This window comes from Papaver somniferum, unplaced genomic scaffold (genome assembly GCF_003573695.1).
Source record: "Papaver somniferum cultivar HN1 unplaced genomic scaffold, ASM357369v1 unplaced-scaffold_24, whole genome shotgun sequence".
NCBI lineage: Eukaryota > Viridiplantae > Streptophyta > Magnoliopsida > Ranunculales > Papaveraceae > Papaver > Papaver somniferum.
In genome coordinates this window covers 1,614,429-1,627,196 of record NW_020634374.1, presented here as the reverse complement: position 1 = coordinate 1,627,196, position 12,768 = coordinate 1,614,429, and the positions used below count along the sequence as shown (strand labels likewise).

Below are 12,768 nucleotides of genomic sequence, written 5' to 3'. Positions count from 1 at the left end.
TATGGAACAAGCTCGTATCATGTATAATAATGCAAAGCGTGGTAGTTGCTGAGTGGAAGAATGAATACGTGATTATTCCTCAAACTAACATGTATTGTGGGTCTTGTGTGTAAAACCTACATGTAGGGAAATATTTTGGCCAATCACGCTCAAGCTAGGTAGCAGATGGTCGTAAGTGACAAGTCAAGCACTTCTTTTCATGACATCAACGAGAGGTGTGGTAGGGTTTTTAAGAAAGCCTACAACTACACCTGCAAGTATACAGGGTCGAATGTAGCTAGTGATGGGAAGAAAGGGAAAGTCCTCAGGGACTCGAGGGTGCAATAGTTATTTTTCCTAATTCTCTTTACTAATTCCTAAGCTAAACAGAGCATGAAAGAAATAATAAGTTGTGGATTAAGATGGACAGTGAAATAAGGGGTTTGATTTCACCCTAGTTCATGCTATGCATTCTCTTATTGAAATGTTAAACACAACTATAGTTCTTTCCAAAGTACTAGTTGTCTTTTTAAGGTACAACTAGTCAAAGGCATGTGAATTCAGCATGAAGTTGCAGCTTAAACTAAGTTCAAGTGTTCCTAAACTTGTTTAACATTCTAAGGCTTTTGTCAAAGTATTACACAGCAGGGCTAGGGCAAATGAAACTATCCTAAGAACAAATCATAAGAACAAAACATAACATAACATAAACATGAGCTTAATGTAAATTGTAACAATCACACAATCAAATTCAATACATGTTGGAGTTCTGAACAGCTAATATTAACAATGCATTTGAATTGAGAATCATGGAATTGAAAAGATTGATAAACCCTCAAAGCTAACAGTTCATGGAAATAACAAAACTAAACTATTCTACTGATGCTCTGGTTAATCCAGGCATACCTTCTACAACACCCACACATCCCTATTTATATCCAATTAATCGATTTAGGGTTTACAAACAAAATCCCCAAATTCCCAAAAAAACAGTAAAATTAGGGTTTACCAAATCTTACCTAATTCGATGAAATAACTGCTCCATCACGTCGACCCATCCTTCTATTTCTCTTCCCGCTCCATGTCCTGCTCCAATTACTTCTAGCTCATCAACCTATTTCACCAACTTCACACCTAGGGTTCAGTGGCGTGAAAATAGATGAAATTAGTTGTTGAGGAATATGTAGGACGTGGTAGTGATGATGGGTTGTGGTTGTTAGAAGCCATGATGGCTTTTGGTGGGAGTTGTGGTGGTTGAGAAGGGGCAGTGGAGGTGATGGTGGTGGCAGAGTTTTCTCTGCAGACGGAATGGAGAAGACAGAGTCGATGGTTTTGGGAAGAAGGGTGCGTTTGTTTTGCGGGTATAGGTGTTAGGTGTTTGGGTGTTGAGCGGATGCATCAAGTCTCGATGATTCGCAAAGCTGAGCCGTGGGATGCGGAAATGATAGATTGATCTAACGGCTACAAGTGAAGAGGATGGTATCGACCTTCGGATGCCTGATACAACGAAACTGACGGCTCAAGATGGAGTTAGGTGCTGTAGTGTTAGACAGGAGCTTCAGACTTTGATGTACTGGCGATGCTGCGACCATAGGATGCTGAGATGATCCAATCTGACGGCTAGAAATGGAAACGGGTATGGATATAGGAAATGGATTTGGGTGAGGGTTTTGGGCCTTGGGTATGCCAAGCCCATATCTTCTTTAAGGACAATTCTTCATCTTCAAGCCCAGTTCTAGCCTTTTGGTCTTGCGCACAACATTCTTCGCGGCTTCCTTGTGTAATTCCTCCCGACTTTTCACTACTTTTCTGCTCTTTTCGCTCCGCAATTCATCCAATCTTTATTTGGTACCTAAAAATACAAAATTAATTAATAAAAATATTTATTCTTGAAAACAATGAAAATACAGAATATGGGTTAAAATGTAGAATTAATGCACAAAAGATGAGTTAAATGCCAAGAAAAATATATAGAAATATGCACTTTTTAGCACTCATCAAATACCCCCAAACCTGAATTTTACTTGTCCTCAAGTAAAATAAAACTAAGGAAATCCTACCTATACCACTGTCGCTGGTCTCTCGAATGCATTTAGCGTATGCACTAAGCCTTTTAAACCACTAAGTGTCCCTAGTGGACGAGTGAAGTCTCGTGAAGGTTTGCTTATAACGTACCTACAAAGTTCTAGGTCAAAATATAAGCTCAGATTCCATCAAATGTGACATGTGCAAGTCAGTTTAAGCTCACAGCAAAATGGAGATGTCAATCTAGCTATCAAAGGCACAATCCTAGCACTGATAACAAATAAAGACATGTGATAAGAGTGTAAAGTGTATCTACACATGTGTAAAGAAAGATCGGATGTTATGAATACTAATCACCAAGAGATAGTTTCTCAGGCTAAGAACCAAGGTCGAAATCTAGCTAGCTGTCCGGACTTTACGAGAATTGTGAATGAGTAGGAGGTGTTTCACAATTACTCGCGTTGTACATCAATGGCATACACCCTTCTTGCTTATTACAATGAAACAACAAAATGACTCTTTACATGACTCTTATTTACATTGACTACTCTCTTTTATTTTTGGAACAAGAGAGCATGGAATTGATAAATAGTTGATTTTTTTTGTATTTTTCTGATATTTTTTCTGAATATATACATCGTTTTTTTTTTGTTTTTTTTTTTGAAGAAATAACTTTGATCTTTACAACATAATGACACTTTTGATACATGAACAAAAAGAAAAACATAATTACATGACTCTTAGCAAGAGGTGGCCCTTATCGAATGCATCCGGTCAAATTCTATGGTTGCTTTTCTTAACGTATCCTCCAACTTCTATCCCAGCCAACCAAAGAACAAGCTAGTCAAGTCTCATTCAGTATTCTAAAGTGATTGGCAACCTAACTTCCTATCAAACACCTTGAAGATCGAGGCTATACATGTATTGGTAGATCGTGCGCGTGCAAGTTTCTTATCACATGTGAATTGTGCTAGAATCAGGGTGCCTAAATATCTAGACTAAGAATCCTTATGTATTACATATTTGCACAAGAGTCAACATTTCAAGGTAAATGAGCTCCATTTTTTATGATTTTTTAATTTTTTTTTTAATTTTTTTGGAATTTTTAAATTTTTTCAAAAAGAGTTCAAAAAGAAGGAGTTCTTGTTTTCAATTATGGCATGTGATCGTGGTATCTACTCTATACCCCCAAACCTAAACTAAACATTGTCCTCAATGTTTCAAAAGATGTAAAGAATTATAATACAACATATGGAGAGGATTATGCTGAGTAGAGAAAAAGGAAAGAGAATACCCGATTTCGGCGAAAGCAAGATTAGAACTCCATTATTCAAGGCAAAAATCCAACATTTTTTTAGCCGAGATCATATTGGATTAGCACTATATATACAAAAGAAACAAAAGATTTAACTAAGAAACTATCTACAAGAAAATCTGTTTTTTAATGGGATTGGACTTTTTGGGAAAAATTTGGTTTTGTCGGGAGACATTTGGTTTTGATGGGAAAAAGAAAATTTTTGGTTTTTAGGGAAACATTTGGAAAACTTTGGTTTTTATGGGAGAAAAACATTTGGTTTTTAATGGGATAAGGTGACCAAGCCCACTGTTGGGTTTTGCGAAGCCCAGCTACGTTTTTGAAAAACAGGCCCACTGCTGGTGAGTAAAGCTCACTGTTGGTTTTTGGAATTTTGAAATTTTGGCCCACTTGAACTTTGGTTCAGGACCACAGTTCAGAAACAAGCCCAGGTAACAATTTGAAATTTGGGCTCTTAAATAGCCAAAGGTCGAGGCCCAACTGGGCTTTGAAAACGTTTTCTGTTTTTGGGTCAAGCCCACAGTGTAATGTTTAGTTTTCAAATGGATGTTAAGCCCACAGTCCCAGAAATTTAGTTGGGCTTTGGCTAGCTACTAACTAATATATGAGGCCCAACTGGGCTTTCAAAAGTTCAGTTTTCTTTAGTTAAAACAAAAGGCCCAAATCAATCTAAAACCACAAGCCCTTAAGAAATTAAACAAACAAGCCCACAAGAAATTAATTACAAACCCAACAAAAAATATAAGCCCAAATGTTGGGTTTAATATTACAAGCCCACAAGAAAAATGGAAGCCCACAGTTTGGGTTCTCTTAATGGGTTTAGGCTTACCTGTGAAGCACAGCCCAGCTGTTCAGTTTGGTTGCAAAAGCCCAGTTGGGCTTTGGATCATCCTAAGCTTTGGCTTCAACACTCAAGGCCCAGTTGGGCTTGGTTCAATTTTCTTTGGCTTGTATTACAGACCAGTTTGGCTTGGGTTCTAGCTGCAGCTTTGGTTCAGCAAGTTTCAGCCTTAGCAGCACAGCAACAGGTGCAGAAGGCAGCAGCAGTTAGCAGCAACAGGCAGCAACAGGGGAAAGTAACAGCCTCAGTTCCACCAGTTCACCAGCAACAGCAGAGGCAGTGCAAGCAGCAGCAGCACCAGGGGCAGATTCAGCAACAAAGGTGCAAATGGGCTAAGCAGTTCACAGCAGTGCACTAAAGCAACAGGCAAGAAGATGCTCTGATGCTGTGCAAGAACAGCAAGCAAACAACTAGATGAAGATGCAAACAGCAAGAATGCAATGTAAACAGCAAATGATGCAAGTGCAGCTGCAAGCTAAGAGCAACAGCAAGCAAATGAGCAAGGAAAGAAAAACAACAGAAGCTGTTAAGAACAACAAGAACAACAAGGGAAAATGATGCAAAGATGAAAAATTATGCAAAGATGAAAATGCAAGTTATGATGAGCTAAATGATTATACTAAATGCAAGATATGCAAGTGAAAGAAAGCAAGGAAAAACAGCAACCACACAATGCCAAGTCCCCGGCAGCGGCGCCAAAAACTTGGTAGGGTTTTTAAGAAAGCCTACAACTACACCTGCAAGTATACAGGGTCGAATGTAGCTAGTGATGGGAAGAAAGGTAAATTCCTCAGGGACTCGGGGGTGCAATAGTTATTTTTCCTAATTCTCTTTACTAATTCCTAAGCTAAACAGAGCATGAAAGAAATAATAAGTTGTGGATTAAGATGGACAGTGAAATAAGGGGTTTGATTTCACCCTAGTTCATGCTATGCATTCTCTTATTGAAATGTTAAACACAACTATAGTTCTTTCCAAAGTACTAGTTGTCTTTTTAAGGTACAACTAGTCAAAGGCATGTGAATTCAGCATGAAGTTGCAGCTTAAACTAAGTTCAAGTGTTCCTAAACTTGTTTAACATTCTAAGGCTTTTGTCAAAGTATTACACAGCAGGGCTAGGGCAAATGAAACTATCCTAAGAACAAATCATAAGAACAAAACATAACATAACATAAACATGAGCTTAATGTAAATTGTAACAATCACACAATCAAATTCAATACATGTTGGAGTTCTGAACAGCTAATATTAACAATGCATTTGAATTGAGAATCATGGAATTGAAAAGATTGATAAACCCTCAAAGCTAACAGTTCATGGAAATAACAAAACTAAACTATTCTACTGATGCTCTGGTTAATCCAGGCATACCTTCTACAACACCCACACATCCCTATTTATATCCAATTAATCGATTTAGGGTTTACAAACAAAATCCCCAAATTCCCAAAAAAAACAGTAAAATTAGGGTTTACCAAATCTTACCTAATTCGATGAAATAACTGCTCCATCACGTCGACCCATCCTTCTATTTCTCTTCCCGCTCCATGTCCTGCTCCAATTATTTCTAGCTCATCAACCTATTTCACCAACTTCACACCTAGGGTTCAGTGGCGTGAAAATAGATGAAATTAGTTGTTGAGGAAGATGTAGGACGTGGTAGTGATGATGGGTTGTGGTTGTTAGAAGCCATGATGGCTTTTGGTGGGAGTTGTGGTGGTTGAGAAGGGGCAGTGGAGGTGATGGTGGTGGCATAGTTTTCTCTGCAGACGGAATGGAGAAGACAGAGTCGATGGTTTTGGGAAGAAGGGTGCGTTTGTTTTGCGGGTATAGGTGTTAGGTGTTTGGGTGTTGAGCGGATGCATCAAGTCTCGATGATTCGCAAAGCTGAGCCGTGGGATGCGGAAATGATAGATTGATCTAACGGCTACAAGTGAATAGGATGGTATCGACCATCGGATGCCTGATACAACGAAACTGACGGCTCAAGATGGAGTTAGGTGCTGTAGTGTTAGACAGGAGCTTCAGACTTTGATGTACTGGCGATGCTGCGACCATAGGATGCTGAGATGATCCAATCTGACGGCTAGAAAGGGAAACGGGTATGGATATAGGAAATGGATTTGGGTGAGGGTTTTGGGCCTTGGGTATGCCAAGCCCATATCTTCTTTAAGGACAATTCTTCCTCTTCAATCCCAGTTCTAGCCTTTTGGTCTTGCGCACAACATTCTTCGCGGCTTCCTTGTGTAATTCCTCCCGACTTTTCACTACTTTTCTGCTCTTTTCGCTCCGCAATTCATCCGAGCTTCTTATGTGACTAACATTTTCAATTTTTCTTTATATTCAATTGCTAGGGTTTTGCACCCACCGTCCTCATGCTACCTTGATTCCTAGCTTTCCTAGGTTTTGTCTCGACCAATAGGAATCGAGATATCGTGCATGCTCCAGTTTAGAGTAAAACTAGAAAAATTCAGTGAATCCATGTTACTCAGCTGGGAATGAACATGGATGTTAGGTAAGCTTTAGAATTTTAACCGGGGAACATAACACTAAAACATTTTGACAATCAAGTATTGTGAGAAATAATCCCAAAATGACCATTATTCCCTTTTAGGTCAAATTTTGGTAAAATGATTTTTTTTCCCTGGTCCAAAACTTGATGCATTATAAATGACCGTTTTACCCATACAGTGTAAAATTATCATTCAACCCTGGCCTGAAAAGTTACACAAAATGAAGATTTTACCCTTTGTCAAAAATCCACCATCAACATCAGTGAATGACATGCATTTTGATTCTAGTTTTGTTAAATACATGAGCAATTGTAAATTTTCCAGATTACCGACTACACCAAATCCTCTTGTCATCACCACGATCAAAGAACATGCAAATCTTTAGCAAAAAAAATACTTCAACATTTCGTCAGAAATGCGCCATTACTGATACACATTCAAATCACTAACCTTCAACAATTCGCCCGGAATACTGACTACACCAAATCCTCTTGTCAGCAGAAATATCACTAATAACAGATTCAATTACCCATTTACCTTCCACACATTTATATAATTACCATTAGCAACCACCATGAACCATCGGCATCCAAATCCCAAGACCATACCAGGTCAAATGGAGTATTGCCTATAATAAGTGATCCATTCATTGTTCTTATCTTTATATTTTGCCAACATTAATTTTTTAGCCATTCCTTATCAACAACCTGAATTTTCCATAATAATTTCATCAAAAATGCCTTATTAGTATATTCGAGTCTTCTAATACCCAAACCACTCTCTTCAATAAGAGCACACACATTTTTCCACTCACGAGTAATTAGTTTGCTTCTCTCTGGTCCCCAGACCATAAGTATTTATAATGATTTTCTCCCAAGTTACGATTACACTCTTAGGCCCTCTATAAACATACGTTGTGTAAATAGAAATATTCCAAAATATAGATTTTATCATTGTTATTCTTGCTTTGAATGCAAGAAGTTTACCCTTCCAACTAGCCAATTTGGATTGCATATTCTCAACAAAATGTTATACATGAACAGTTTTGACTCTATCAGGAATGAGTACCAACCAAGATATTTATCAGGAAATTCAGATAAGTTCATTTGTAAATGATCACCAATAACTCTTATTCAACATCAGCTCCATCCACAAAACACTTGCTTTTCTCTCTACTTACAACTTGACCAGAAGCAAGCTGATAATCCTTCAGCAGTTGTAAGAGTGATCTAAACTTGTTTTATTGCCATTAAAGAAAATAAATATATCATCTGTAGAACAATTGATGTGAAGGATGTAAACCATTCCTAATTACTATTGGCATAATTTTCCTTGACTCAAATTGAGAAAATATTCTACCCAGAAGATCTTCAGTTATAATAAAGAATATTGGTGAAAGAGGATCACCTTGTTTAAGCTATCTCCCAATTCCAAAATAACCCATTGACCCTCCATTTAGCTAATAGAAATTTTAGTAGTTTTGAGAAGTACCATTTGAAATTCACATTTTAGCATCACCTCAATTACAAAAATCCCAACTGACAGCATCATAAGCTTGATATATATATGTCAACAACTACTGCTGTGAGGTCATGTGAGCTCACTTCTCATCTGACTCGCAAGCTGTCATCACTGCTTTGAAGAGAAATCAATTATCACGAGGCTTGCAGGATATATGGGCTTGGACAGTTCGGTTAATAGACCGAAATCACCTACTTTCGAGTCCTGTTGTAATTTCCTTAGCTTAAAGAGATGATATCCTCGTGGTCGGTGAGCTAGAAGTAATCGCCGATATATAAAGGGACATGATTAAATCTAAATAGTTGTGTCATGATACTATTGGCATAACTGGGCTATCCGGCTACGTTGTACCATTTTATGTTCATTTTATATTTATCTTGGTATCCTGGATATTTTAAGGGTCATATTTAACGGTTCTCTTTTTGGTCTTCATGTTTTGTTGTTACGATAGTGTTGTACCATTTTATGTTCATGTTAGTATCTTGGTATCTATGTTCATGTTAGTAGCTTGGCATCTTTGTTAGTGTTTTGGCATTTCAGTGTCATTTTTAACGGTTCTCTTTCCAGCCTTCATGTTTTGTTGTTGCAATATATGAAATTTAACCTCAACTTGAGGAAGATCCTGTTCATATTTTTGTAGTCTTCTTATGTTGAAATCTAAACCCATCTAGCAACAAATAACCATGAAGCAAATTGTAAACCTATGTACATGACCAATGTCTCTTATGTTTAAATACAATCTTTAAAAAGTTATAGAAGAAGGAAGAAATAAACACAAAGATCAACTAAAACAAAAATCCTATACCGAGAGATTAACGGTTGGATCTCTTTAACTCGACCACTACTACACTAATGTTGTCTTTGCTCCCTCGAGCCATTGCTAACTCAGCTAATATAGCTGCAGCCTCACCTGCATTGTTTCTGTTTGAAGACATTGATAATCTCCTCAATAATGTTCGACCTTCTAAACACTTTCTTACAACCTCGCATGCAGTTTCATTCGGCATAACATCCCACAAACCGTCGCTCGCAAGTATTAGAAATTCGTCATTTGTAGTGCGTTCCATCACTGTGACCTCTGGTTCAGAGATGACATAAGGTTTAAGGTAATGATCTCCTGCATCAGAATTAGGGGTTATATCAAAGAAATATGACAACGACATCACGCTCTATATTACTTTAAAACGAAGTTACATACACCTCAAAATCAAATTCACTTCATTAGAATTACTCGCACTATAAACTTAACTGAAAAAGTACTTGCAGTTGGACGAACTTAGTATAAATTGAAGGATGATAATAATAATATCCAACCATTTGTACATGTTTGAGTTGATTGTAAATATTAAGAGTCATTTCTGTTGTATATGTAGTATATCAATGTTTGCCTAACCTTCTTAAATTCTGAACTAAAATCACTCATTTTCAGCTAGCTTTGCTATAATACGACAAGTAAAATTGAAGAAAAAGAAAGAAAAAAATTCATACCTAGGGACCTAGAAGTTGCAAGTACCCCAAGAACAGGATAACCATTCCAGTTTATTACTCTTCCACCTGCGGCTTCCACCCTCTCCATTTCATCAGGTCTGTCAGGCTGTGCAATGGAAGTATATATAGATTCCAAAATTAATTTTTTTTTAATAATAACATTTCCAGAAAGCAATAATTGAACGGAACGGTTAAGACAAAGAAATGTTCCCAATTAGCCATCATACTATTCGTTGGATATGAGACTGTTTTTCGACCAACATATTCATGTTCTAAGAAATTTCATCTCTCCAATGCTTCTTGTGTACAAATCCCACATTTCCTCTCTAAATTTAAACAACATCTCATCATATTACGGTGAATCAAATTTAAATTTTCAAGTAAATTGGAGTTATTTTCCAATAACACGTGACATGTCATATAATCAGCTCATTAATTAATGTTTCATCAATAGATCAATAGAAGTAGTTATCCTATTTTTGTTCCCTAGAAACTCCACGTAATCGAAGATCTTATTTAGATGACACGTGACATGTCATTAGCTTACTTGACTCATGGCCCACCTGTCAAAATCTCAGTCAACTGAAAATCGGAGAGCGAGCCACGTGTCCATCCACCCAGTATCCATCCAAAGTTTGGAATTAGAAAACTTTCCATTTGTAGTAAATTAATGAAACTAAATGATAAAACACAATAAAACTGTAATCAAACTAATCAAAAACTTGATCTAATCAAAAATATTTAAGCTAGTTATAATTAAGACATAAACAGGAGAGAAAGAGAGTAGTAATACCTTATGATCACGAGATAATGGAATGGCAATACCAGCACGAGAAAGAACAGCTCTAGAATCACCACAGTTTGCAACAACCAATTTATCTTTACCTAAAATGGCAACAACAGCTGTAGAACCGATTGTTTTCATGGACGAACTAGAACCAGAAGTAACCGACCCACTTTGGTTTATTGTATTACTCTCCTCTTCATTTTCATTTTCATTTTCAATTCCACTTCCATTAATCTCTTCATCCATTTTATTAAAACATGAGTTCATTATGCTTTCCCAGTCAAGTTCATCTTCATGATCACGTTCATCATCACCGGTTTTATTAGGAAAACTAGGATTAGGATTATCATGAAGATTAAGTTCAATCAATTGTCTTTCAATATCTTCGATTTCTTTAGCAAGAACTTGATGTAAACGGTTTCGACATGCTTGAGCAACTTTTGATCCGCCATGTCCGTCGTAAACAGCGAAAAAATCAAACCTAATAAACTCTGTTGACAAAAAACCCGGTTCTACAGTTACTGCATCTTCCATTTCTCTTCTTCTTCCACAAACCGACACTGACCCGTACGATGAACATAAAACCCTAGAAACATCTCGCTCTTCATCTTTTACTGTTCTTGAAGATGATGAACCTCCGCCACCACCGACTTCAACACTTGGATGAGCCGTTGCTGTTGATGGTGTGGAACTTAGTGTTTTATTACCATTGGACGATGAAGAGCTTGATGATGATGACGACGACGATGATTTCTTCATCTTAATCTTATTACTACTGTTATTATGAGAAGATAGATACTCAGCACTGCTGCTACTGCCGGATATAAGATTCTCCATTGATGACGGTGATTTGATAATAACAGACGAAGAAGTTTTTAATTGTTGAATTCTAATAAATCTCTGATGATTAATACGTCTATTTCTTTCTCTAGCTTTCTTCCATTGAATTTCGTCCATGATCTAGTAATAATAATAATAATCTCATCATCACCGATCAAATCTTCTACTTCTTCTTCATTCAATTCTGAGATAAGAGTTACTTACAGGCAGCAGAGAATTGAAGTCTGTACTAGAAATAAGGGCTATCAAACAAACAGCTTAGCGTAGGTACGTACTAGTGGGAGGGAGAGGGATTCAGAAACCAAAAAATTGGAGTTAAGGAAGTAAAAAGAAGAAAGATGAGAGAATCACATCATCTAACCCGTTAAAGCTTTAATTTTTCTGTCCGATGGATATCAACCACCTGTGTCTTGATACGGCATTCTACTACACTGCTACGTGGATTCTCCAATCGGTCTTTAGCTTCCAGACACGTGTTCATTTCCTGCATGATGATGATGAGATCATCTGTTCTTCCATTGCCACGACAGTTTTACTAGAAAACCTAATAACCCCCAACACAGCTTTGTTGCACTGACATTAATTTATTATATAGGGTTTTGAGAAGAACTCTGCCTTCGTAATACATACACTTAGTCACTTACACAAACGTCTGCGTGGCCGAAAACAGGGTGAAAAGGCATTAATTTTGATTTTTAACATTTGAACTTGAATGATCGGTTCTTAGCAAGTGAGGCCTACGTACGTATGGCTTTCATTAGCCGCTCAAGGCCATGAAACAGGTCGGTTAATAAGAACGTTCGACATTCAACAATGTACGTATAAAACTTTAATAAGACTGACAAAAACAATATGGCGGTCTTCGCAGCAGGTTCTAAAGAAGCCTACATGCACATGTGCAAGAAGGATTCCAGAAGCATGACGCCCGAGAAGACAATCGGTGTCATATATTCTTAGTTAGTTCGGTGGTTACTCATCAGACTTGGTTGGCTTGCTAAGGGTTTGTAGCCTGCGTGGCAGTACCAGGAGAAAATTCCCGAACATGAGACATCCATATGCTCAAAACCTGAAAATAAACGTAAAATTCTGAGCCGTGTGTATGACTTCACTGAAGATTCTGAGCCACCTGTTACTTTTGAGAAGGTAGCCGCTCACATGTGCGAGAATTCCAAGTATTGCAACACAGAAAAAACTGTTGTAGGTCGAAGAATATCTCAGTAGTTCCTGAAATTGTTGTGTTGTGCTCAGATAATTCTGGCATTCCAGAGGCAGATCTTGGTAACACATTTTCTGAAGTACTCAAAGATGATCAGTCAACTTCTATTACTGGAGTGCTATTAACAGGGTACTGTACAGAAATTGGTCCTGCCATGTATTTCTGCTTCCCATCTAAAGATCGGAACGTGATAACCTGGATTCGTGCACCCAAAGAGTTGAAAAGTTGGGACCGCGCGTAATA

At 37.5% G+C, this 12,768-nt stretch overlaps 1 protein-coding gene across 1 annotated transcript; it reads right to left on the bottom strand.

Moving 5' to 3' along the window:
* Window positions 1-9,006: 9,006 nt before the first annotated feature.
* On the bottom strand, window positions 9,007-11,426 carry LOC113340849 (protein phosphatase 2C 51-like). Its single transcript, XM_026585906.1, has 3 exons — window positions 10,476-11,426; window positions 9,683-9,788; window positions 9,007-9,311 (listed from the first exon to the last, which is right to left on the bottom strand). The coding sequence occupies exons 1-3, from the start codon at window positions 11,424-11,426 to the stop codon at window positions 9,007-9,009; spliced, it is 1,362 nt and encodes a 453-aa protein (XP_026441691.1).
* Between the last annotated feature and the right edge of the window lie 1,342 nt (window positions 11,427-12,768).

Coding starts and splice junctions, on each gene's coding strand:
- LOC113340849 (XM_026585906.1), bottom strand. CDS start 11,426: ATGGACGAAATTCAATGGAAGAAAGCTAGAGAAAGAAATAGACGTATT. Junction 9,789..10,475: donor CATTATCTCGTGATCATAAG/GTATTACTACTC, acceptor TCCATTGCACAG/CCTGACAGACCTGATGAAAT. Junction 9,312..9,682: donor TGCAACTTCTAGGTCCCTAG/GTATGAATTTTT, acceptor ATTCTGATGCAG/GAGATCATTACCTTAAACCT.